Consider the following 25,595-nt stretch of genomic DNA (forward strand, 5'->3'; position numbering starts at 1 on the left):
CCAACAGCCAGCCAGCCTCCCCTGATGTACTCCTGAATGAGCACTTTGCTCTTTACACTGTATTGTTTACCCATTACCAACTGTATTAAATAATTTCATAAAAACTCAGTGAAACCACACAAGCCCACAATAGGGGTGACGTGAAGTTGAAATCAGGCTGTTTCTAAGATCTTTCTGTCTGGGAATAGCAGGGTTGACCAAATTCTCCAAACCCTTTTTAATAAAGGTACTCTCGGTCAAGTTTATGGCCAGTGGTGTCCCACAGATCCATGCATAATTTGGGTACCTTCATGTTTGGTAGGTGACCCTAAAAGTTACTTAACCTCCCCCTGCAGTTTCTCCTCTGCACGTGGGAAATAACTGAGAGGAGGAAGCCTGCAGTTTATTCCTGTCCTCTTGGGGCAGAGGGGCATCCCTCTCTGCAATCCAAGTAGTTACTCCCATCTCGGGGAACCAGGGCCTGGTTTAAGTGCAATTGAGGAACAAAACGATTCATGTCACTTCATGACTGGGTGGGCGTGGAAGGACCACAATGAAATTTAAGATAGGTTTAATGACAGGCCGTGGAGTGCATTTTACAAGAGAAGCAGAACAGAACAGTTTCATGGTTCTGTCATCCTTTTTCAGACTACTGATGTGCAATGCCACCAACCTTTTTGCCTCGAGAGAAGACACTTCAAAGGGCACACACAAACTAAGGCACATCTGTGTAGTGGTGATGACAGACACAATTCAGACACCATTTTCTTGCTTACTGAGCAATTTATTTGTTTCTAGTTCTTTAATTGACCTTTCATAAATATTCATCTCGTCTGCAATAAAGCTCCTCGAGAGCAGGGCCCATATCTTAACTTTTATCAGGGATTAGCACCTTGTGCACAACAGGTGCTCCCCAAGTCTTCTACCATCTAGTAAATTCCCCGCCCCCGCCCCGCCGATGCTTCCCCGAGTGAGACAGTTCAAAGCTTTGCAGGGAAACAGGCCCAGCAGTATCATTTCAAAAGGGAAGCATCTTTCAATTCTCTTGATTATATCAAAGTGTAACTCGCTTGCTACCCTTTTACACAGGCTAACTTTCCCAGATCCCTAAACCTCCAAAGGGGTAGTATTTGAAATGTGTGTATTTCACTGTATTCATTTCTTACAGACAGCATCTATCTATGGCAATTTATATTTGTTTTCCATTCATGGGAGTGACACCAAGTTTTCTTTCTAAATATATTGAAGTAGAAGCAACTCACTTTAAAGGAAGAAAAAAAAAAAAACCCAACCCTGAAGTAACAAAGGTGGAACACAAATGAGGTAAAAACAAAACAAAAACTATAAAGGTGATACACCAAAGACTAAAGATTGGGAAAATAATGCCCTAGGCAAAATGTCCTCATTCTTGAGGGGCAAGCGGGAGGGCGTCCAAGGGTCCCGGTCTGTCAGATTCATGAGGCCTTTGAGAAGAGGTCACTGACGTGACAGAACCAACATCAAGTTAACAAGATTCTGCTACATCTTGTGAGGATCACACACCACACACGGTGTGCTCCCGAAGCAGGTCAAAAACTGAAGCCAAAGCAAATTCTTGAAACTTAAAAAAAAACCAAAAAACCCTTTATAAAACAAGATATACCCTAGTATTAAGCTGCTTTCAGAAAAAAAAATAATAATAATAAAAAGGGCATTCAGCCAGTTGCTGTATTTAACAAGCAAAATATCATCAAAATCTAATTACCCAACTTTTATTACTCCAACTGCAGTGTAGAGAGATTTCACAGCCACTTGGGGGAATGTACAACTTCTGCAGCCTTTAAACCAAGGCGGAAAGCCAGACAACTCTGCAACACAAGCCCGTGAGGTACACTTTTTGGAAGGAAATGGCTGGGTCTCTTCACCAAAGTTTCCAGCATATTCCAGTAACACACCTAGCACTGCTTACAAACAGTGAGAGAGAGCAACGCAAAAGGAGAGAGAGCAACGCATTTCTGAAACACATCCCCTGAAACGGGGAGGCGGCTCAGTCTGTGGGAACGTCACCTTCGGGCTCTGCATCCGTCTGCTCCGTCTGCTTCTCTTTGGCTCCCGCAGCAGCCGGGGCAGGGGCAGGGGCAGGGGCAGGGGCAGGGGCAGGAGCAGGAGCAGGGACTACCTCGGCGCCCTCCACCTCTGCTGCCACTTCGCCTCCGGCCTCTGCTTCAGCGCTGCCCTTCTCAGATGCCGTGCCACACGGTGTCTCCACTTCTTCCAGCTGTTCAGAGTGGGGGCCACGAGCGGCCTCTGCCGAGTCCACGGGGCCTTCCCCTTCGGCCAGCATTTCACTGCGTTCCGGAGCAGGCGCTCCCGCCCCGTCCACGGCTCTCACTGCTGCTGTAATAACCTCAGCTAAGACCTCCGCAGCCACCTCTTCAGGTGTCTCTTCCTTATCCTCACCTCCTAAATTGTCATCTCCTTCGACTTCTGGATCAACGGCTTCATTGGTGAAAGGGTCTTCACCCTGGCCAAGAAGAGGAAAAGGTCAATGCGGCCTACAGAGCTGTCCAGATGAAAGGCTGAAGGTGGCCCAGGCGGCCAGGAGTCCGGGTTCTTATGATGCCCCTTCAACGACAGAAATGCCTTCAACTACAGCAGGGGGGTTAATCCTACGGGTGCTCAGGGCCTCTGGATCCAGAAAAGCTTCACCACAACGGTTTTGCCTTTTACCTTTAATTTTCTTATTTAGTTAGCTAGGGCGTATGGTATAAGCAGAATAAGGGGGTATTCTTGGTTTTAACATTAGTAACTTCAATCTCTGCAATGGGTTTTTGAAAGATACTTTTCCCCCTTCTTCAAAGGCTTTGTAAAATTTAGAGGAGAGTATTTACAAGTATTTAACACAATAACTGCTCCCCCGCCCCGGTTTTGCACTTTTTAATCCAAGCATATAATTAATAGTGAAGTTCAAAAAGACCTAGGATTTCTTAACCCAATTAAAGCAAAAAAACCCTCATAACAGGAAGCTGAGTTTCAAATTTTAGTTTAAGTACACAGCCCTGGTTATATAAGAGTTGCCCCATTTTGCAGACAAGGAAATGAGTCTCAGCAACTTGTCAAAGGCCACACGACTATTAAACATCAATCAGGATTGAACCCAAGTCAGACTCTGAGAAGCCAAACTTCTTTCAGCGTATGCTACAACTGCCTCTAGTTTAGAAAAAGTAAACGTCACCACCGGCAGATTAGGAAATAGGTTTTAAAATACGGTGTTTAGGGGATGCCTGGCTGGCTCAGTCAGTGGAGCATGCGACTTTTGGTCTCAGGGTTGTGAGTTCGAGCCCCACAGTAGGCATAGAGAGGACTTAAAAAAAAAAATCTTTTAAATATACGAATACATAAAATATGGTGTTTGAAGCTTGCGTCTACACCTGACCCAAGAAACTTTAAATCTGTTTAAGCCATGACACAAAACACTGACCAGTCATGGTTATTTATTTAGATCCTATGATGCCTTGGGGCGCCTGGGTGGCTCAGTCAGTTGAACGTCCAGTTGACTATTGATTTCGGCTCAGGTCATGATCCCAGAGTTGTGGGATCGAGCCCAGCGTCGGGCTCTGTGTTGTGCATGGAGCCTACTTGAGACTCCCCCTCTCCCTCCCCGAACTTCGCACACGTGTGTTCTGTGATGCCTTTTTACTGGGTAGCACGAAGCATCCAATACTGGCAGATTCAATAAATGAGAGGTGGGCAAACAGATCCTTCCAGTCAGGCTGTGCTGGAGCCTAACTGCCAGCCCCAAACAGTGAGGTCTGGGGCTGAGCATTTAACAGGTGGGCTTCCCAAGGAGGAACCAGGGGCTCTTCCAGCCGGACCTCTCTCTGGGGCACCCTCTCTGGGACTTTTTATTACTCTGCTCGGGTCACCAAGGCACCGTAGTCGTGGCACCACCAGCTCTTTCCTCCCCCTCCCTCTTGTCGGCTGTCTCTGCCAGCAAGTCTCTTTTTGGCTTCTTTCCTGGATAGTTAGCATCTAACTTGCATTCTTCTTTAAGCATCTCACAATCACTTGCTCAGGATTTCATGGATATTCAAGCTTTCCCATGGTGAGCCAGCACCAGTGTAGGCGCAAATCAAGCAGGACCGTGTCCCAGACCCCACGCAAGCAAGGGGGGGTCGGAGGAAACCCACCGCCGTGGAATTGCCAAACCTGACACCTTCCGGAGTCCCTTGATTCTTCAAAAGACTTAGAAATGCTAAATACTATACTCTGGGTGCAATTCTGCACTTGTAGAGTTCATCCTCCATTCCAAAAGCTTCTCCCGTACACTGGACCCCTAAGCACAAACCTTGAGGTATTTTTCCAGCATCTTCACTATGTGTCTGTTGTTCAAGACACTCTTAGCCACATGGAGACTGGTTTTCTTGAACTGTTCAGCAGCCAACTGCAAAGGGAACCAAACGTGGACTTTTAGACCTGGTGTGCAGCAAGGAGCAAGAAAACTAGCCAGGCTACCCTGAGTTGCCCTGGGATCAGCCCTAAACAAGAAAAAGACCAGTATCTTTCTTCACTGTGGCAAGTGGCAAGTCCCAAAATGCCAGACTCCCATAAGGAAAGAAGGCCCTGGAGAGACACTGGAACTGGGACAGTGTAGAAAAGTCTGATCACCACTGACACACCAGGGCCTGCCAGGTACCGTGTGCACGAACAAGCATGAAACGAGAATATTTACACATCAGATGCTATGCGGACTCAGCATGGGAAAAGGACAAGTTTTTTCTTTTCAGTTTCTTGAGTAAAGGTGACTTTATGAGTAAATTCAATGGCAGAAGTAGGGATTCTGCAACCACCTGGATTATTTTTGATCTTGGCCCACTGAAACGATACTGCTTATTTGTGTTGTGTTTCCTGGATGATCTTTAATCAACTAGGAGATGCACAAGCAGGTACTGACATCTCCGTTTGATAGTCGGGTGAACGAAGGACAGAGACAAAAACCAGGGCTCAGCAAGTGAGCTTAGGGGCCACATGCGGCCACACCCACTACTTCTGTACTCTGGCTGCTGGTGCCCATCGGCAGCAGACTTGACATGTCAAGAGACCCCATGGAAGTATCTGCCACATGACCCTTTATAAAAAACCTGCCAACACCCTGAGTCTACACATTTATAGCCTCAGTCCCCACCAGCTAGTTAAGCCCCAATCCGTTCTTAACTCTGGGCCCCCCAAGCAAGCCACTGTGCTCTGAATGGCCCTCAGCCTCAGCTTATAGGAAATCTGGTTTGTCAACAACTAGGAAATTTACCTGTGTGGCTTACAGGGAACATTCTCAACCAGGAGAATTTCACCTCCTCTACTGAAGTCCGTTGTGAAGTAACACATTTTCTCACATTTTAACAGAAATTCGGACGTGTCTTACAATCCACTGACGAAATGACAGACTCAACAGGGTATGTTAAAAAGCTCCTCAAGATGCTCGCATTCCCCACAAGACACAGAAGGCCCCGTGTCCCACCGGTGGCAGCCTGGAAAGGCTCGGCTGGCTCGGCAGGAGGAGGGGACTCACCCTGCGGTTGTGATTGTGGTCGACCGAGTGCAGGTGCCGCTGGAGGAGCTGATGCTGCGCGGGGATCAGCATGTCACAAGCCAGGCAGTGAGCCGCCTCTATCTTCTTGAAAAAGTGCTCCTGGCCGATCCCTATGGGTACAACCCAAGTCTGGCGCAATTTGGGACAGCATCAGGTGATACTGTCCTCCTGCTCCCCAACAGGGCCCACGTTTTGTCCTGGTGGGTTCGTCCCCAAGGATCGGGTTAGGGCAGAAATCTGTGACAGGCAACATCCGCCCTCTAGCAGGAGGGTGTGGACGGAAGCACATCTGCACTGGGCAATTTTACTCAACTTTTTTCATCCATCTGGTCATTTCATACAAAGGACGAAGAAACATCAGGGGGCGTAGTATCACTCCGAAAAGCCACCAGTAAAGTGACCTTCATTAGACACACTCAAGGGCTTCTTTCCATTGCTAGGTGTCCCACCCGAGGGTCCCCAGGTCACATGCTCAGTAACCCTCCAACGGGCTGGCTTTGCACCCAGCCGCGCGCCCCAAGACCACGACTCACCTTTGAAAGGGTCTGGTTTGGGTTTTGTGCTTTCCTTCTCCATCAGCTCCTGACGCCGCTTCTCAATTTTCTTATTCCTGTTTACGATGTACTCCTAGAGAAGATGGCACCGAATGAAATGGCAGGGCGCTGTGTCTGCCTGTGTCCCGGCCGCACCAGAGGCGGCTCACTGAGGGCGGCTGCCAAGCCCCTGGAGGAGGACAGCCCTGTCTCAGCCGACCCGGGACGGGGAGATGGCTCTCCGAGCAGCTCGAGGGAACTACAGTGGCCAGAGCGCTCGGCTCTCCCTCGGACCCAGGACTTGTACGCTGTTATTCTGGAAAGCCCAGGCCTCATACTTCCCTTCCCCGTCCCTTCTCCGTGAGGGATCCGACTCCGGCAGGCCCATCAGGAAACACTGTGATGGACACCAAGTGTGCTTTACCTGGAGGAACTGTACGGTCTTGTCAGGGAGTTTGGTGCTTATAAACCTCAATGTCTCTTTGTGAAATTTGCTTTGTAGATGCTTCTGGATTTCATCTTCTTCAAAGCTACGAAACTTGCACACAGAACAGGCGAACTGAATCCTGGAGAGGGAAGACGAAACGAGCAATGATGCAATCAGCTCGCCTCCAGTCGGAACTCAATGGAAACGGGAAAGCAATTTCTATACCAAGACTTCGGACTTCACACAGGGCATCAGAGTAGCCATTACCCTGGGTTTCCCCGTGTCAAGAATGGGAGTAAAACCTTCGAGTAGTTCAGGGAGGTGACTCATGCACCATTCCAGTCTGCTGGGCCCAAAGGCCCCTAAGAGAGCACCCTAAGGTGGAGATTTTCCAAAACTGTGGACTCTCTAAAAGCCTCCAGACCACTGCTCCGGGGGGGCATAGTAATTCCATAACTTCTTTCTGCAGCCACCAGAAGAACATGAGATAACCTCATTTAAAAACATTGTTTTTTACATGTTTATCTTTGAGAGAGAGCACGCAAGCAAGCTCATCGATTGGGGGAGGGGCAGAGAGAGGGAGACACAGAATCCGAAGCAGGCTCCAGTCTCTGAGCTGTCAGCACAGAACCCAACGCGGGGCTTGAACCCATGAACTGCGAGATTATGACCTAAGCCGAAGTCAGATGCCCAACCACTGAGCCACCCAGGCACCGCTGTATACTCTTTTTAATGTTTATTTTCGAGAACGGACATGAGCAGGGGAGGGGCAGGGAGACAGAGGGAGACACAGAATCCAAAGAAGGCTCCAGGCTCTGAGCTGTCAGCACAGAGCCCGAAGTGGGGCTCCAACCCACGAACCTCGAGATCATGACCTGAGCTGAAGTCGGATGCCCAATGGACTGAGCCACCCAGGCACCCCTGAGGTAACCTCTGTGAGGGGGTATTCCTGGAAGACCTTACACAATTTAAAACCTATAAAACCCAAGATAAGTTTTCCCATGGGACTCAATGTAAAGACCTGTCATATCAAATTTTACAGCTAAAACCACATTTCTTTGTTGCCTGCTTTCAAAATCTCACAAATGCAGTCACGCTGTAGGGCAAGAGAGCAGCTTGCAGAGCCCTATGCCCCCAGAGTGGGGCGCTGCTTCCCTTGGCTCTGCCCAGGAGGCCCTGGCGCACATGGGGTAATAGCATGGACCCGGTGGCACTCAGGAGTCCTCATCTACCAACTCAGACTGCTGCCGGCCCCCGATGGCAGGCTTCTCCTCTCTGGACAAGATATGACATTTACTTTTGCACATACTCTCATTGGAGGAGTGCACAGAAAAAGTCCTGGGGCCCTATGTGTATGAATGCGTACAACTCTCAGGAAGCTACCAAATAAATACAGGGTTCACGCTTCCTTGTGACTATTTCTCCAAGTCTCTTTGAGGACCCTCTGTCACTAGGGCGGAGTCTAAAGATTCCTTCTGAAGAAAATGTCATCTCCGTTCTCATACAGCATGGAAATAGACCTGATCTAGCCATCGTTCGTTACTTATTCATTTACAAACAAGCATTTCAGGGACGCCTGGGTGGCTCAGTTGGTTAATTGCCCGAATCCTGATTTCGGCTCAGGTCGCAATCTCCTGGTTCATGGGTCTGAGCCGCACATCGGGCTCCGTGCTAATGGTGCAGAGCCTGTTTGGGATTCTCTCTCTCCCTCCCTCTCTGCCCCTTCCCTGCTTGCTCACTCCCAAAATAAGTAAATAAACTTAAAAAACTAAAAATAAAAACAAAAACAAAAACAAATGTTTCGATGAATTTCTGTTTAACACTTGGAAGTGCCTACTTTCCAGTTCCTGGCTTTCCTGCCTCTACAGTTAGCTCTTTTGCTAACATCTGTTTTGCACTTGTCTGCACAGGAAAAGCACCACCCCATTTGAGCCATAAAGGATTCCCCATCAGGTCATAGAGAGCCTGTGTGTAGAGAAACAGCCGCGAGCAGTCAAGGCCTGAGCAACCAAGCGCTCACAAGGCCACCAGTGGTTTCCATTTCTAGTCAGCAGCCACCTGATCACTGAAAAGGCAGAGAGGCACATGGTGTGGTCACACCAACACCCTTCGCACTTTTGCAATTCTTTTTATACCTAGAGACTAAATTTGTAAAGTAGCACCTAAACATATACAATTGCCATACCGAACTCCAGAGGCGGTCGGGATTCGGTCAAGACACCCAAAGCACCTTCTTAGCAGCTCTGCTAAAGTTCACCTGTCTGGGGTGACAGATATAAGCCGTGGACTGGGAAACTCCCTACGGGTCGGCAGGAGAGCAATAGCGCCCCCTGCTGGACACATGCGGGCCAGCGACTCACTGGCAAGAACGTAGGGCCATCGGCATCTCCCAAGTTTTGTCTCCTCTCGACCTCACTTGCACTTCCTGACAGACACCACAGTCAGATCAAACCAGACCGCCCCTGCGTTGTGCAGTGAAGACAGATGAGCTCAGGAGAACCTCACCAGTGCCCGGGTTCCTGCCAACCTCCCCCCGGGCCTGCCTCCTCACCTGTCTGCCGCTCGGTCTCGCATGCGGTCTCTCCTCCTTTGCTTTTCCTTTCTCTTCTTTACTTCATCATCCTCATCGTCCTTCTCTCCTGTAACAGAGAAGTCCCTTCGAGACGCCCTGAGGAGCCTGCAGAGATGCTGAGCACCAGGGCTTGATGGGGACCACAGCTCGGCCACCACCAGGCACCCCGTGCCTGCTGCCACCTCCAACACAGCAGGGTCAGGATACCCTGAGGCACCAATAGTCTGTCAAAGGCTCCCAACAGGGATAGGCCTTTGATGAGAACCCTTGGGAGTTCTCAGGGAGTCAGCTCACATGCCCCCATGGTGTGACGAGGCTGGGATGGGCCAGGGACCCGGCCTGCCCGTCCCACTCACACCACAGCCACCTGCTCTCTCTCTGTCCTTCCCTACCCTGCTTTTCTGATCCAGTGCCCTGCCATCGGTCTTCTCCCAAAATCACTTAAGGAGAGAGAGAAGCGATTCTTCCCAGATAAGAGGCAGCAGCGGGAAGGCCTCAGAAACTAGAGCAAGCCGCTCTACCGCCCTCCGTCCCACCTCTAGGTGGACCATGACGACTGTCCCGTCAGCCTCCTCTGAACTAGGGCCTCAGCAGGTCTGACAGTCCTTGCTGGCCCGAACTCTATCTTCCACTCACAAAAACCGTCCATCTAGGGCTTTCCCAGGGCTACGAGGGAAGCAGTCCTAGAAACAAAAGTGGGAAGAGACCAATTGGTCCTCCGTCCGTCCCCTGGGGCCAGCGCAGAGGCTCCTCTGAGCGCTGTGCAGCCCAGCGTCCCGGCGTGAAGCAAGGCCAGGCCAGGTCACCACGGCTCAGGGCCAGGGCCAGACACTGAAAAAAGGTTGGATAAGCATCTGAACTGTAACCCCTACCCCTGATGCCAGTCACGAGACTGTCCCACGAAGATGGCGACCGGCGTGCGCTGCTCAGAAGCCTCTCAAAAGGGCGTGTGGGATTTTTGGCAAGAGGTCACTGCCTGAAACTATTACTGTTGTTTAATAGCAAAGTCATCCCGGGTAGGTAGCAGGACCTGCGCGCAATAAACATGTCACCTTTGCTTTAGCATTTACCCTGCTGCATGAGCTGCGTACTGCTGTGTGGTCCCAAGCCATAGGAGTAATCACTTCAATAAACAACGTGGGAGGGCCTCAGAGGGTTGGCCAAGTCTAAACACATAGAAGGAGCATCTAAGCCAGGGGCCTGCAGATTTATGGCAGCAGAGCCACAAAGGAGCCAGCCTGTGATTCTTGGGGAAAACCAGCTATGGACAGATCAATGGGAACAGGAAAAGAAACAAATGGCAAGATCAAGGCCAAGATCAAGGCCACGGTGTCTCGAGCTGCTTCTCCACACCCCCCTGAAAGGGTTGAACCTTGCTCTGCTCTTGCCGCTTACTTGAGACTCTTCGGTCTCCCACAATGGCACTGATGAGACCTGCTGAGCAGGGAATATCTCTGGAGGACCCGGGCTTGGGTGCACGTGACAGGCCCTCCCCTTCCCCACCCCCCACCCCCCACCCCCCACCCCCAGCTCCCAACCCAGGAAGGTGTCTGAACTCAGTCCCACACAGCCATGTGTGCTGCTGCCGCCAGCATGCCCACCACAGAGGCTGAGAGCACAACGCTGGGCTGGCAACGCAGGGAAGTGTGAAAAGCCCAGGAAAAAACCGTACAGGGACCTGCAACAGGCCAATAGGGAACAGAGCGGACAGGCTGGAGAGCACCTTTTCTTTTCTTTCTTGCGTTTCTGAGACTCTCCCTTCCCTGCCACTGCAAGCTGCTGCACATACTCAGAGATGAGGTTTGCCCCCTCTCGTGACAGCCTGTATCAAGTGAGGCAGACAGACCTGTTTCCAGCAAGTGCTGCTCTAAGCACTGGAGCAAAGCCTGGGGGTGAGCACCACGGCCAAGGCCCACCCGGTGGCCACGGCCCCTCTTCTGCCCTGAGCCGCCAAGCCCTCCATCCAGGCCCTGGGCTTGCTCAGAAGTCCGGCCTGGCCGGGAGCCGGGCAGTCACAGCAAAGCTCAGAGGGACATGGAGCGATGCCTACCTCTCTGCCTCCCGGAGTCAAAGAACTCGTCCTCCTGAAAAAGGGCACACACAAAGTTGGACGGTGAGGTGGAGTTTCCAGAACTCTCCACAACCAACCTAGCACCCTGCCACCACCTGGTCACAATGTGTCAGGACAAGTCTCAGGGCAGTGGGACAGAGGCTGCGTGTGTCCTATCACTATTCCTGGTTGCCTTCTGAGATTCTGTAACGACTAAAGTGCTGTTTTATTAAAGTCAGTGGCCCTCTTTCAGTTCTTTCTAAAGCTAAAGAATTCCCTCTGGCAAACACACCCGCACAGTTCTGCACATGGGAATGCCAACAGCCCATCCATCAGCTCTATATCAAGAAACCCTGATTTGTGGGATGCTAGTTCCAGCACTCTTTACTGAAAAGGAGCTTTACCAAATTTCCAGGCCATCTGTTTACATTTATCAAGGTAATAACAAATGCACCTAACTGAAAAGTGCAATACTGCCCATTTCTTAGCCATCAAGCTCAAGGTTAAATTACTCAGCAGCAGATACACAGAATATCTAGATCCCAGACTCGAGATCTAGGGAAGCTAGATAAAGAGCAAGTAAGATTCGCCCAGAAAAACCCGAAAATTCACTGTATTCTGCCTCCCCGACCCCCCACCCATCTGAGCATCAGAAGGACTTGGTTGAGACCTTCATATACTCAGATCTCCAGGCCCTGCCCCAGACATGGTTCAGAATTTGCAGGGAGTGGGACGGGTAGGCAAAGGCTGACTCCCTAGGTGCTTGTGCATGGTCCTGGCTAAGAGCTGGCCTTAAATGCCTGTCTCTCATGATTGGTTTTGAAGGCGGAAAAACATGGAGGCAGCTGAGCACCAGCACAAAGCGGGCAGTAAGTAAGGCTTCCGTGCCAGTTTGAAAGCCTCAGCGCACACAGCCCACTGCACTTACCACGTGCGGAGCTAGGAACATCACTGAGGACACAGAAGTGTCTGTGGGGGAAGGGCTGGGAGTGTTTTCAGGAAGAGAAGCATCGTTGGTTTTTGTTTTAGAGAGAGAGAGTGAGAGAGAGCGCACGCACAAGCAGGAGAAAGGGGCAGAGGGAGAGAGAGAATCCCAAACAGGTTCTGAGCTGTCAGCGTGTAGAGCCAGACGCAGGGCTCGATCCCACGACCCTGGGATCATGACCTGAGCAGAAATCAAGAGTCGGACACTCAACCAACTGAGCCCCAGGAAGGGAAGTACTGTTAGAAGTACAAATCTTGAGCTGCAAGTCAGACTCTTAAATCCACTCACACAGCAGTCAAGTCTACCACAGAAGCTGTTCCTGCCTCTTTGGGAGAGAGAGGGTAATAATGTAAAGAAAAAATCCCACACCAGAAACAAAGGAGGCTGACCAGTGAAGTTGGACTTACACCCCTGAATTCTTCATCTCCTGACCGGAAGTCAGCAGCTCCATCATCTACCGGACACAAAGAAGAGGGAAAATCAGCCCCTCCATAGTTAGCCCGCTCCCTCCTTTCACCCTCCCAAGCTCACCGCCCAGAGCAGCCAGCACTTGTCCTGACTACAGTGGGGGCCATGGGAGTGCGGGTGATACACGCCACCCTGGAGTTCAACACAGGTCCACTGTATGGACGGGCAGGAGGAGCGCCAAGCACAAAAACGGACACATCTCACACCCACCCGGGCCTGCTGGCCCCCAGGGCATACCATTTTCAGAAAAATCTCCTTCGCTGTCAGCCCGGGCCAGTTTGGTGTCAGGCTCATCGTAGATGTGCAACTGCTTCCGTTTCCTGCCCATGCTGTCTGGGCCACAGCGGTCAAACCCTCTCCGTCTGGGCTACAGACACAAGCACATCCGATGTACCGCTTACCCCGACCATTAAGAAACCCCAGAGAAACGAAGATCGGAGAAGTTGTAAGATCAGAGTACAAAGGCAGGAAAGATCTTTGATCTTGTCACAAAACAAAAAGATGACTGTAGTTGAACCCTCCCACCACCCACAATTTTATGCTAAGAAGTTGGACACAAAAAGCCACATATTATGTGATCACGTTCCCGTGAAAGGTCTAAGAGAGGTAAATCTACAAAGACAGAAAGATTAACAGTTGTCAAGACTGGAGTAGAGAGCAGGGAGTGACTGCTAATGGCAGAGGTTGGCTTCTTTCTGGATTGATGGAAATACTGTAAAATTAGACGGTGGTGAAGGTTGCGCAATTCTGTACGTTTTTACTAACACTCAATTGCACACTTAAAAAATGAGTGAATTTTACAGTACCCAAATTTTCCCCAATAAAGCTGTTTGAGAAGTCGGCAGATTAGAGAACTTCCCAAGGGCTTACCCGATCCCTCATCCGGGTCTGTGACCGGCCGCATCCATAGGGCGCAGAGTTGTCATAGCCGCCGGCCCCCTGCATGCCCATTACACTGAAGTCTGGGGCCATGGACTGGGAGAAGAGGGAAGGCGGTGGCCTGCTGGGGGAGGGGCCTCCCAGGCCCCGCCCACCCACATAGTTCATCTCCGTCCAGGGAGCGGAAAGGGGCTCGGAGGAGGCTGCCGGCGGCGGCGGCAAGAAAGGGTCGCTGCGCATGAAGGTGCTGGGGGTGCTCCGGTCCTGAAAGCGGCCCTGGCCCTGGCCCTGGCCCCGGCCCCGCATGAAGCCATCAAGGGAGCCCCGCTCACGGGCTGGGTCCCGGCAGTCACTGTACTGACTGTTAAAGCCCCCATTTCGGTCAGGCCCCAGGTCAAAATCATAATCGTAGCTGTAGCTGGGGCGGTACGGATGGTGCTCAGGCAGACAAGACCTGGAGTCATAGGACTCAAACGACTGGAAGCGGAAGGAGCTGCAAAGGAAGCATAACCATCACTTCACTCTGGGCCCAAGCGCAAGTCTCCCGCAAAGCTGGCTTCACGACATTCAGAACAGCACACGGCACCACCACGCAGCCCTCCTGAAAGCTCAGAAGGCAAAGCACACCAACGATCCCCCTTGAACGTTGTTGAACGAGGTGCACGGAGCCCTTGGCTGTGAGAACAAGAGGGTCTACAGGTACCTGACGCAGACACAAGGAGTCTGGTGTCATTTAGCTAACAGTCATACCCTAAGCCCCACCACTCAGGAAACCAGAAAGTCCTATTACAATGCCTCTGCCCCAGTAACGCCCAACTCATCTACTCCATGTTCAGGAAGGAGCTGAGGAAAACCCTCCCTGGAAGAGGGGGTGCCCACTGCCATCTGCACAAAGCTGGGGTGTGGGATCCCCAGGGAAGGGCTCAGGTCCATAATCACCTCTCCCGGTCCTGCATGCCCTCCCCACCGCCGCTGCTCCCGCCCCTGCCTCCTTCCTTGGACATCATGTCCAAACGTTGATTGATCTTGGCAATGAGAGAGTCAGAATTGTCGGTGCACGGCTCTGGACCATAAGAAGCCATGTGCATGGCAGGGCCCCCAGCTCCCAGGCTGTCGCTGGCCTTGGTGGCCTCCCACGAGGCTGGGCCATAGCTGTAGGTCGCTCCTGTGGTGACGCTGGTGTTCTGGGCACCATAATAATTGTAGTTTTCATAACCTGCCACGGGGAGGAAGAGCCAAATCAGACCTCAGCGGCCCCAAGGTCAGTCTACAGCAGCCACGTCTGGAGAGAAGCACTCGCTGCCCACAGAGAAGGAAGACTGTCAAGGAACCAAGTGGCGCTGGCATCACCCCACGCTGTAAATATCACCCACCAAGGGGCAGCAAGAGAAGGACAGAGGCTGAGCCTCAGCCACGAGTGGTTGGCTTTCCGCACCAGATCTGAACACTTGCTCCCCACTCAAAGCCAGAGGTGGCTGAGAGCCCGTGAATGGCAGTTGGGGCTGCTGCTCCCATAACACAGTCACGATCCCCAGCTGCCAGCAAGTTCCTGACACTGCCTGGGCCTGCCAAGCCTTCAGGAGAGCTGTGGGCACAGCCAGAATAGGACGTGGGGGGGGGGGGGGGGGGGGGGGGCAGGGGGAGGGGTTAGGTCTCTGTATCCCAGCCCCTCTGGGATCGGGTGGCCGATCAGAAGCCTTCTTGCGCGCCCACAGATCCCCAGAGGGCCTACCTTGCCAGCTGGCCACACCGGTTCCGTATGCACCTGAGAGAAACAAAAAGAGACAAGAGCTTTGTTTACAGAATGAAAGTGCCTGAGACCCCCCCCCCCCGCCCCAACTGTCACCTTACTCCACCAACCGCAGGTCTAGGGCTGTGGGCAGCTGTGGCAGTGCTGTGGGAGGGGCACCCCTGGTTGGCCATTGAGGCCAGGAATGGCTGGGGCCCACTAGCTGTAAAACTCATTTCCTACAGCTCTACTCAGCTAAGAATGATCCAGACTTCTCTTGTAGGCAAGCCTGATCTCCCCCATCAGGACAATGAGAAAGGACAAGTGCAGCCTTCCCAGGAAGTGTCCAGTGTGGGCCACCAGCCAACAGGCGGACAAGGCTAGATCCTCTGGCAGAACCCTTGGAAAGTGCCAGTCCTCACCACTTGCCAGAGCTCAGGCACCGCTAACACAGTGAGTACATCGGTGGAAGATTGTGTCCCCAACTCAACTAAGCAAGGGGACATCATGTACCCAAGCGACATGGAAAAAGCTTCCTCCTGGGAAACTTGGTGATGGGAGAAAAAGTGACCCCACCACCCTCAATGGTGCTGGGGGCAAATTCCAGGGTCAGAGAACAAAGAAAGCCCTCATCCCATCCCCTGGAACAAATGCTGGCAAAAAGCAGACAACCTCGCCACCAGGGAGGACATTCTGGTCCTTTAAACATCCTGAGCATCCAGCATTATGATCTAGATTCCAGAGCAGGGCCAGCAAACAGGGCCCCAGGCCAAATCTAGCCCATTGCCTGTTTTTGTACAGCCCGCAAGCTAAGGATGGGTGTTAGCTTTGTAAATGGTTGGAGATGGGAAGGGAAAAAAAAAGAAAAAAAAAAAGAATAGTTCATGACGTGAATTTTGACATGAAATGCACCATTTATATATTTGTCAAAACTCACAGAACTGTGCAACCACAGCGACTATTAATTTAAACTGTGGATTGTAATTAGCGGCAACGTATTGACATTGACTTGTTACTGACAATAAACATACTGCACTAGTGCAAGATATTAATAACAAAGGAAACTGCTGGCGTGAAAGGAGACTATCTGCTCAACCCCGTTAAGTCTAAAACTACTAAAAAATAAAGTCTATTAATCATAAAAATCTCTTATCATACCCTCAGCTATTTGCTCTGAATAATAAATCCCTAAAATAAAGGCTCTTTCACCACGTATGAAAACTATACGGTATGCAAATTTCGGTATCTTTAAATATTACTGGCACACAACCACGTCTGTTTTTTTTTATAAACATCTCTGGGACTTTTGCATGGCAGAGACCGTATAGCCCCGAAGCCAAAAAAGTTTACTATGCAGCCCTTTACAGAAAAGGTCTCCTCCAGATCCTTGGGCTAGCCCTAGTGTGCCTGTCACGCTCTCCAGGTTACGGTCACCGTCCCGGGCTCTGGCAGGCTAGCGCCTCAGGTGTGTGTGGGGTGGAATCCACACCTCCCCGTGAAGTCTTACCTTGGGTGTTGGTGGGTCCAGCACTCCATGCCCCATAGCCTGCGAAGAGAAGACCTGTGAGGTAGGATCCTATTTGTCACACGGAAAACGGGTGCTTCTGAGGTGCTCTAAGGCATCTAGAGTGGTCGCCTTCAAGGACAGTTCAGTGCCGGCCTCACAAGAAGGCAGCATAACCACAACACTGTCCCTCTAAAAGTCCTGAGCGGGCTGATTGCCATTACCACCCTCCACACACAGGCTTGAGGTCAAAGCAGAAAAGAGTGGGGGGGACAGACTTTGGGGCCAGCTCTGCCAGTAGCCTGTGGAGGAAGCTTGGCCTGAGCCTCCATTCACAACCCGGGATGACACAGGACAAGGTGCCAGCTAACCCAGTACTAGGATACAGTTGTGTCCACATTCCCAGTTTGGCCCACCCACCAAGCAGTCCTAAGTCCCCCATAACTGAGAGCAAAGTTCAGAATTTGGAGACAACTGTGCCTCTCCAGGCCTCACTTCTCCATGACCCTCCCTCCCATGCTCCCCTGGGCCTTCATGTCCCAGGGCTTCAGCCTGGCCTAAGGCATCCGGGCTGCAGCTCTCTGTGGTGGCTCCCCTTGCCCCTGCAGACTCCCATGACAGCCTCTGTCTGGGCCCTCTTCATTTCTGTGTCCCTGGAGCCTCAAACGGAGCTGGGCACAGGCAGCCATCCACACCTGTCAATGATCCTCGCCTTTACAAAACAGGAATATACCCTGTCTCTCTTTCCAGAACAACCCAAGCCACTAGCCAAGTGCCTAGTGTGTGCCCACACATGACAGGCAATGGGCACATGTTGGTTGGTGTCCCCGAATGCCATTTAGAGATAACAGAGCTAAGCCTTGGAGATTCAGGGACACATTGCTGAAGTTTGCCCTTTGCCGGCTACGGTCTCCCTTGCCACACAGCCTTTTCTACACCTGTGCGGTAGAAAAACAGAGTAGCGATCCTAACGGCAAGTGACCGACTACAGAACACTAGTCTAAATACCATATACTAATCACATAACCTCATAACACCCCTTCAGATAGATAATATTTACCCTATTGTCCCAGAGGCTCAAGAGGCTGGCACTTGCCCATGATCATGGAGCTGGAGAATGGAAGAACTGAGACATGAACTCACATGTAGGTGCCTCCTATGGTCAGGAACCAACTGTCAAGGCTCAGCGAGTCCTGAGAAATAACTCGAGGTGGAAAAGCCACAGAAGGACTCAAGGAGGCCCCAGCATCTAACCGGAACCTGAAGGGTTCTGGCAGGTAGGAAGTCAGGAGCATAAAACCTCTTGGTGCTCAGGACGTGCATAGGGCAGGGTTACTGGCTGAAAAGATCTGGTGGGAAGCAGGCAAGGAATTGCGAGACCCAGGTAGACTGCAGAAAAGACGGGGAAAGCCAGGGTGAGCCACCCCAGAACACTGGAGACACCCAAGCACACCAGGCACCTCAACAGCTCTCTTGCAATTCCTGCCGCTGGATCCTAACACTGCCACCTTTCAAGATCAGTGCCTTTCTTTAGCTGTTGTAACGAAGATCAGACTGCTTGCTTCCCCAACCTCGGATAGATACTTGGATAGGGACGGCACCTGGTTAAGCCCCCCACCCCACGTATTCCAACATCAACTGTTCTCCACGGACAAACTTGGCTTCCAGCGCACAGCAAAAGCATCCTAGAAATCTCGGATTCTGGACACTGAGAGCCAGTCGCTCGAGAAAATCCGTCCTGCCGCAGACCCTGAGGCCCAAGTGGGGTAAAGGCACGTCCCCTCTTACACAGCCCCCAGACACCTCCAGGCCACAACGAGGGGCTGCCTGAAGGAAGCCCAAGAATCTGCCACCACCCCAGGGCACATCAGGTTTGCAATTCTGCACGAGACCCAACACCTGACCCTCGAAGTCCTGTCCTAGGCCAGCACGAGTCACGTACGCGGCAGGCGCCCGCCGACACTAGCCCCTGCGGAGACCGCGCACTGGTGGGGCAAGGTCCGACCAGCGCCGCCCGGACGGCTTCCGGGACCGGCGCGACGGAGCACGTGCACAGCGTGCAGCCCCGGCCAAGCCTCACATCCCCGAGATAGGCAGCCGAACTCCCTCGGCCTCCAACCGCGGGCCCGGCGCCCCACAAGCTCGTGCCGTGGCTCCGCCCCCGGGCGCCGCCATTTTGTGGTCTTCCGAAGCGGGAAGGCGGACCTCCGAGCGGCGGGGTCGACCGGGCCAGTCCCGCCGGGTCTGAGGGGTAGAAACGGCTAGGACAGCCCAAGGCGCCCCCCGAAGCCCGCCGCAGCGTCGGCCCGCCGAACCCCGCCCGCCTCCTCAGGCCTCGTCGGCCAATCCCCACGCAGCGCCCTGGGAGCGACGACTCCGAGGTCCAATGAGCAGCGCGCGCGCGCCCCGGCCTCCTCTCCGCTGGGTCGGGCTGGAGTAACCGTGCTCGGGCGTAGGCCCTGTCCCCACGGCCCTCTACGCAGCGGCGGCTGCGTCGCCCGAGCAGCGCCTGGCCACCCCACCTCGAAATGAGCCGCCCAAACGAACCTCCGTAGCCCTGCTCCATGTCTTCAGCTCAGCCCGCCAGCAGCCCCTTTTTCTAGGGTGCCACAGGACGCATGCGCTCAACACACTTTCCGGCGTCCGCTACTGGAAGACCAGGCGCATACGTCACTCCTTCCGCACACCACCACTGGCTGGCTTTCGCGGCGCACCCGCCCGTCGCCCCAGTCGGCCTTCCGGTTGCTTGGAATCGGCTTTCACGGCATCTTGGGAGTTTTGGTCCGGACACGGAGTCTTACTCTGCGCAGGCGCTTCCCTCTAGCTCCCCGCCGCCAGTGCGCAGTCGCACCCCCACCCTTTCCCGGGTCCCACGCGCAGGCGCAGTCCGCTTCCCACTACGCCGACCTTGCCGCACACCAACAAACGAACAAGAAAAGTGGGGTAGAAAGAACTTTATTGGGCTCGGCTTCCAGCCTTGGCCACGCGGGTCCCGCCCGCCGCGGGCCCAGGTCACGGTGCGCCCCCACCACCCTCCTCGTCGTCGTCGGCCTCCACGTCGAGGCCCGGGATACCGCGGATCTGGCGCTGAAGCGCGCCGCCCAGCAGGGGCAAGGCCTCCTCCTCCTCCTCCTCGGGGGGCGGCGGCGGTGGTGGGGACGTGGCCCCAGGGGCGGGCTCCGGGGGCACTGGGGGTTGCGCCGGCGCGCCCTCCGCACCCTCCGCGCCCCCTGCCGCTTCTACTAGCGTCCCCTCGTCCAGGGCACCGCCCTCGGCCTCCTCCTGTTCCTTCTCTTCTTCGGGGCTATCCGTGAACGGGTTCTCACCCTGTGGGGAAGGGACACAGATACTGAAGGGAGGACCCGCGGGGTCCGGGGGAGGGGGGGACCCCGGGGCGGCGCGCCTCACCTTCAGGTAGCGCTCCAGCTTCTTGCTGATGATTTTGTTGTTGAGGATGCTGCGGGCCACCATGAGCGAGGACTTCTTGGACTGCTCCATCATGAGCTGCAAGCAAGGCAGGCAGGGCTGGAGAGGCTGCTCTCGGCGCCAGAAAGCCGCCCTCCCCCACCTCTCCAGATCTGCGGAGCCCTTCCAAACCCCTCTACCCTTAGCTTAGCACAGCTGAGGATTCTAACCACGTGGCATAGGTGGACAAGTGTACCTTGGGTACAAGCACGGAGCCCAGACCTAATCTTTGTTCAGATGCTCCATTTCTTCTACACCATACTTACTGTATTGATTAAAAACAAGTCTTTACAGCTGTACAGCAGAAATCTAATGTGCTTACATAAAAACTACAAACAGTGAACAAATTAAGAAACCTACTAAATGCTGAAGGTGCAACCCCCAACAAGAAGCCAACCGCCCATATGCAAGGGACTCGTTAGGATCAACAGGGAGAATATAAAAGTAGGAACACAAATGTCAAACAGCACATTTAAGGGATATACCTCCTTTTAACCCACAGAATCCCCAAGATGAAGAATTATACCCCAAATGTCAAGGTTCAGTGAAGAGAGACAGTTCTACCCCTGATGGTGAGAGGGCCAACTGTTTACTTCCTTTCTGGAAAGCAGTTTAAATGAAATGTATTAAAAATAAAAATGTCTCAGTAATTCATTACAGGAATCTATACTAGGACTTGGAAACATTCATGCACGTGGCTGCAGTAGTCAAAAACTGGAAAGCACCTAAATGGTCTTTTGTTAAATAAATCATACATTCAAAAAGATCACCGTGCAGTCCACAAATAGGGCTCATCTCTCCCCCTGTGTGATAAGAAAGGTGTGTGATGGGCAGAGTACAGGCAACTCTCACTTTCATCATTATAAAGATTATGCAGAAAGCTGTAAGCCGAAAGACAAGGATAAAAGCTATTTTTGTTGGCATGGGAAGGAGGCGCCCACCTCCAAAACCCTACTGCGGCCCCCCAGCCAACTCTATAAGTCATCATCTCCCTTGCTGTTTCTACTCCCTTTCCCAACCTTCACTTCTTTACTCATTTTCTCTACTGCTTGGGGAAAATACCAACAGACCTCAAGGTCTGTTGCTCAAAATGAAACAAATTAAAGATGCACAATTAGGATACTAGGTCAGCCCACTTCCTCCCCAATTCCTCACCTGCCAACACATTATCCTCCTCCCTGGAGGCACCAGAGAGGTATACACAATTCCCAGCTGAAGCCCATTTACATTGTTTCCAGATTTTTGCTACAATAACCAAACACCACCAAAATAACCTTAAATACTTCCATGTTGGTGCTTTTAATTTTACCAAACAGGTTCCCCAAAGTGACGGTGCCCCAGTACTCTGCAAAAAAAGCTGTAAGTTGTAGTAGGTGGAGCTTCCTCCACCTGTATTAAAACAATGTACTTATCCTTTGGCCTCCTCAGCAGCATCAGATGTTATCACTGTTGGATACTTTTGTGGTCCAATGAAAGAGAAAAGAATGTGTGCTGCCTCTCAGGGCATTGCCCTGCCCAACAGCAAAATCTGAGTGATCTGATACACATGCTGGGCCACCTGCCCAGCGTTTCTATGAGGTCATCTTCTCCACAACCTCTGGGTTTCCTGGCTTGCTCTCAGGAAGGCTTTCTGTTACCTCAAGGTAAACAAACGATCTTCTAAATTTTGCTCTTATCTTTTATTTTTCACGTGTATTATTTCTGGAATTGAATATATGGTATGAGGTTAGGGGTCCAATTTTCTTCTCCAGAAATTTATGAGATAAACCATTGTCTCTCTGTTGAATGGACATATAAGTCTATAATCCCTTCTCCACAAATCTGAAACCCAGAAGGAAAAGTTTTCCCCTAAAACTCCATTATATTTTTATACCGTCTTTATTTATCCCACTTAATAGAAGTCACTTGAAGAATTACTTATGGTTCAACTACAAGTCACTTTCCCAGATCCTGCTAGGGATGTTAGCGATCATTACCGTGTAGATGTTCTGAAACCAAAAAAAAAAAAAAAAACCTGGTTTGAAAACATCTGGCCCCAGGATTTCAGATAAGGAACCTGTACTGACTTTAACAGTTACTAAGTTCCAACACATACTGGGATCTTTCATTAGACTCTCTAATCTGGTTCCACCATTTTATTACTATGCTAATATCACTTTTTGTTTTTAATTGCAGTAGCTTCGTAAAAGGTTATTACCTGAAGAACCAAGTCCCTGAACTCAACTACTGCCCTTTGTATAATTTTCTTGACTGTTAGACTTAATTCTACAACATAAAACTTTCAAACAATTTCATTCTGTCTCCCTCCCCAGAGTATGAATGGAATCCCATTAACTGTCCACATTAATATGTGGGGAGATGTAGTTTTGTTTTGTTCTGCTATTAAATCTCCGAAGAAGAACACTGTATATTCCTCTATTCACTGAAGTCTTATTTCATATCCTCGAGTTTAAGATCCCATACCTTTCTTCTTAAATCTATATTCCTATTTTGTGGATTTTGTCATTGGTATGAGTAGATTTTTCCCCATTTACATTTCTAACTGGGTATTACTACAATGGACAAAAGCTATTACTTTCTGTATGTTATCTTAAATTCCCCTTCTTTGTCAAATTCTATTAATTCTAAGGCCATTTTGCTGTAATCATTCAGCCTTGCTAAGAATATAGTCAGATTATTTGCATATAAAGTTTTCATTTCCAGTATTTCACACTCACTGATAGTTGCTAATTTCTTTTTTTTTAATGTGTGTCTTTTTTTTTAACATTTATTTTTGAGAGACAGAGTAAGACAGAGCATGAGTGGAGAAGGGGCAGAGAGAGAGGGGGGACACAGAATTCAAACAGGCTCCAGGCTCTGAGCTGTCAGCACAGAGCACGACATGGAGCTTGAACTCACAGAGTGCGAGATCATGACCTGAGCTGAAGTCGGACACCTAACCAACTGAGCCACCCAGGCGCCCCTGGGTGCTAATTTCTTATCAAGCCATCCTTATATTCCAGAAACAAATTATACTTCTATAGTGTATTACATGCTTGAATTGAATTGAATACACTGGATTGGTAATTAGTAATTTATACTTAGCACTTTCATTCTTTTTTATTTATTTTTACTATTTTATCTTTAAGTACTCTCTGCACCCAACGTGGGGCTTGAACTCACAACCCCAAGATCAAGAGTTGCATACTCTATTTGGCCAAGCCAGCCAGGTACCCCTACTTAGCACTTTCATTCTTTAATACTAAACTGATCTACAGTTTCATTTTGACATTATCCTTATCAGAGTTTTGGAATTAAGGTTAAAAAGTCTTCCTAAAAATGCAATGGGGGATGGACTTTCAGCATGGAAACCTGACAAGCTATGTGGACCTGCTCCCCGGTGAAACTGATGAAGACTATAAAACACCACAACCCTTTCAAGTCAAGGGAAATGGTCCTAAGGACATACAGTGAATGAAGAAACACTAAGGAAAAGCTACTAAAACTCAGTAAAGATTGTGAGTTGTGGTGGTTTAAACATGACCTGTTGCTTTCTTGCCTTTCCCAGTTCAGAGTGATGGGAAAACCCACTCCAGATGCTGCAGCCCAACAACACAGGCCTCGGACTCTACCCAGCTCATCACAGTTGGAAGGCCGCATCTTCTCAGGAGGCACGGAAAGTCATCAATTCTCACTCTGAGCTACCTGCTGTGGAAGCTAAGTTCTAGACAAGTTCATCTGAGAGATGGTGGCGCCCTTCTTCTCTCCAGCCCCCCATTCATGGAATGGAGGCTTGACCTAGGGCACAGTATGCTGAGAATAGTAGGTTTCACACTGCCCTAGCTCTGGCTTATTTATAAAGCAGAGGTCCTGTGCCTTGGAGAGGCAAACCAAACCAAGACCAGAGGCTACAGCTGTCACCTTCTCTCCCCAGTCTCTCCTAAAGCAGCAGGCACTGAGAAAGCAACACTGCATAATCCCCACACCCAGCTCCATAGTCTAGGTGCAGGTTTTACCCAGGGGTAGGCCTTAAAACAAGGAGCTCCCAAATCTCTTCCCAAAGGAACTTACTTTATTCACAAGACTGTGAAGAAGTTCAAGACAGGAGAGTATGCAGAAAAACAGGGACACTAGTAGATTTGATAACAATGTAAACTAAACCATCAGCTTCCCTGGTTACCAGAACCAGTAGGACAGTTAAGAAGAGCCTCCAGGGCTCAGAACTCTCAAACCATGACCTCAAAGATGATTCCTATAGAAGAGTGTGGATTTATTTAATTGGATCAGATTGGAGAGCAATTTAATGCCTCAAAGCATTGCTGAAAGCAACACAGCCATCAGTCAACAATTTGTATAGTTTGTAACAGCTAAGGGTAGTCTAGGCAAGAAAAAAAAAAAACCCTGTCAAAACCATTGTTATCCCAGGGTGGCTAGGCTGGTGCTCACAGCTTCCTCATTCAAGGCACCCAAGCAAAGGTTTCACTCTGGCAGAGACTTAAAAAATAATTTGACTAAACAAACAGATAAGCAAATACAGTAGCAAGACTGTGGTGGGGATAGGAAGAAGAGAAAAGCATAATCACACGGTCTCATCAAATAGAGAATATCAGTAAAGAGACAAATTATAAAAAAAAAAAAAAAACAACTAAAACATATCTTGGAGCTGGAAAGCGCAATAACTGAAATGAAAAATTCACTAGATGGGCTCAACAGTAGATGTGAACTGGCAGAAGACTTAGAGAACCTATAGATTGGTAGATATGATCTGAAAAACAGAGAAGAATGAAGAAAAAGTCTCAGACAACCTTGGAACACCATTAGGTGACCCAACATCTGCATAATGGAAACACCAAAAGAAGAGGAGAAAGAGGCAGAAAAAAATAGATGAAGAAAAATGTAGGCAAACTTGCCAAATCTGATGAAAAATTTGAATGCAGAGATTCAACAAACTCCAAGTAGGATAAATACAAAGAGATCCATAAAAGACTCCTCGTAATAAAAATGCTGAGTCAAAGACAAGGGAAAACGCCTGAAGCAGAAAAAGAAAAATGAATCATCACTTAAAAGGGAACCTCAATAGGTTAAAAGTTGGTTTGTCACGAGAAACAAGGCCAGGGGGCAGTGAAATGACACTGAAAATGCTCAAAAAGTGTCAACCAAGATTCCAGCGCCCAACAGAGCTACCTTTCAGAGGTTAAGGTGAAATAGAGACATTCCCCAAAACGAGTACCTGAGAGAGTCCGCTGCCACCAGACCTTGTAAGAAGCACCAAAGCTCTTCAGGCTGAAAGCAAGCGGCCCCAGACAGTTATTCAGATCCATGTGAAAAAATAACAAAGGTAATTATAAAAGACACTATGAATGTATAATTCTTTGCCTGTCTTCTCAACTGACTGAAAAGAAGTTGTATAAAACACACACACACACACACACACACACACACACACACACACACACACA

General features: G+C 50.4%; 2 protein-coding genes and 1 long non-coding RNA gene across 6 annotated transcripts in view; 1 reads left to right on the plus strand and 2 right to left on the minus strand.

Annotated features, from left to right (window-relative positions):
• The first annotated feature begins 794 nt into the window (after nucleotides 1–794).
• LOC121010932 (uncharacterized) lies at nucleotides 795–14,041 on the plus strand. The gene is made up of 3 exons (XR_005781432.1): nucleotides 795–911; nucleotides 5,763–5,768; nucleotides 14,031–14,041. It is a non-coding gene; the product is annotated as an uncharacterized LOC121010932 (long non-coding RNA).
• Nucleotides 1,706–19,525, minus strand: AKAP8 (A-kinase anchoring protein 8). Of its 2 annotated transcripts, XR_005781430.1 has the most exons (16): nucleotides 19,240–19,525; nucleotides 16,696–16,734; nucleotides 15,192–15,224; nucleotides 14,399–14,675; nucleotides 13,451–13,952; nucleotides 12,818–12,947; nucleotides 12,520–12,566; nucleotides 11,128–11,161; nucleotides 9,057–9,144; nucleotides 6,503–6,644; nucleotides 6,079–6,172; nucleotides 5,525–5,655; nucleotides 4,307–4,402; nucleotides 3,834–3,837; nucleotides 3,440–3,641; nucleotides 2,370–2,482 (listed from the first exon to the last, which is right to left on the minus strand). XR_005781430.1 is itself a non-coding variant. In XM_040444775.1 (14 exons), exons 1-14 carry the CDS (start codon nucleotides 19,256–19,258, stop codon nucleotides 2,006–2,008), a joined length of 2,109 nt encoding a protein of 702 aa, XP_040300709.1. In that variant the 5' UTR covers nucleotides 19,259–19,524; the 3' UTR covers nucleotides 1,706–2,005. The 2 variants fall into 2 exon arrangements, 1 of the variants encoding a protein (XP_040300709.1); XM_040444775.1 differs by lacking the exons at nucleotides 3,440–3,641; nucleotides 3,834–3,837 and having other exon boundaries at nucleotides 1,706–2,482; nucleotides 19,240–19,524.
• Nucleotides 19,526–19,631: 106 nt separating this feature from the next.
• The window catches only part of AKAP8L (A-kinase anchoring protein 8 like), a 27,201-nt gene continuing 21,237 nt past the window's right edge, over nucleotides 19,632–25,595 (minus strand). Inside the window, exons 13-15 of one of the 3 annotated variants that reach the window (XR_005781431.1) lie at nucleotides 25,367–25,419; nucleotides 20,101–20,196; nucleotides 19,992–20,019 (exon numbers count right to left, since the gene is read on the minus strand). Coding sequence is in view for 2 of the 3 variants with exons in the window: in XM_040444776.1 (XP_040300710.1) it covers nucleotides 19,705–20,019; nucleotides 20,101–20,196 (411 nt within the window). In the remaining variant the exon portion in view is untranslated. Of the gene's footprint in view, nucleotides 20,020–20,100; nucleotides 20,197–25,366; nucleotides 25,420–25,595 lie in introns of all 3 variants that reach the window. The other 2 variants (XM_040444776.1, XM_040444777.1) reach the window with 2 other exon arrangements.

This window comes from Herpailurus yagouaroundi, unplaced genomic scaffold, assembly GCF_014898765.1.
Source record: "Herpailurus yagouaroundi ecotype Mexico unplaced genomic scaffold, PumYag 193, whole genome shotgun sequence".
Taxonomy (NCBI): Eukaryota; Metazoa; Chordata; class Mammalia; order Carnivora; family Felidae; genus Herpailurus; species Herpailurus yagouaroundi.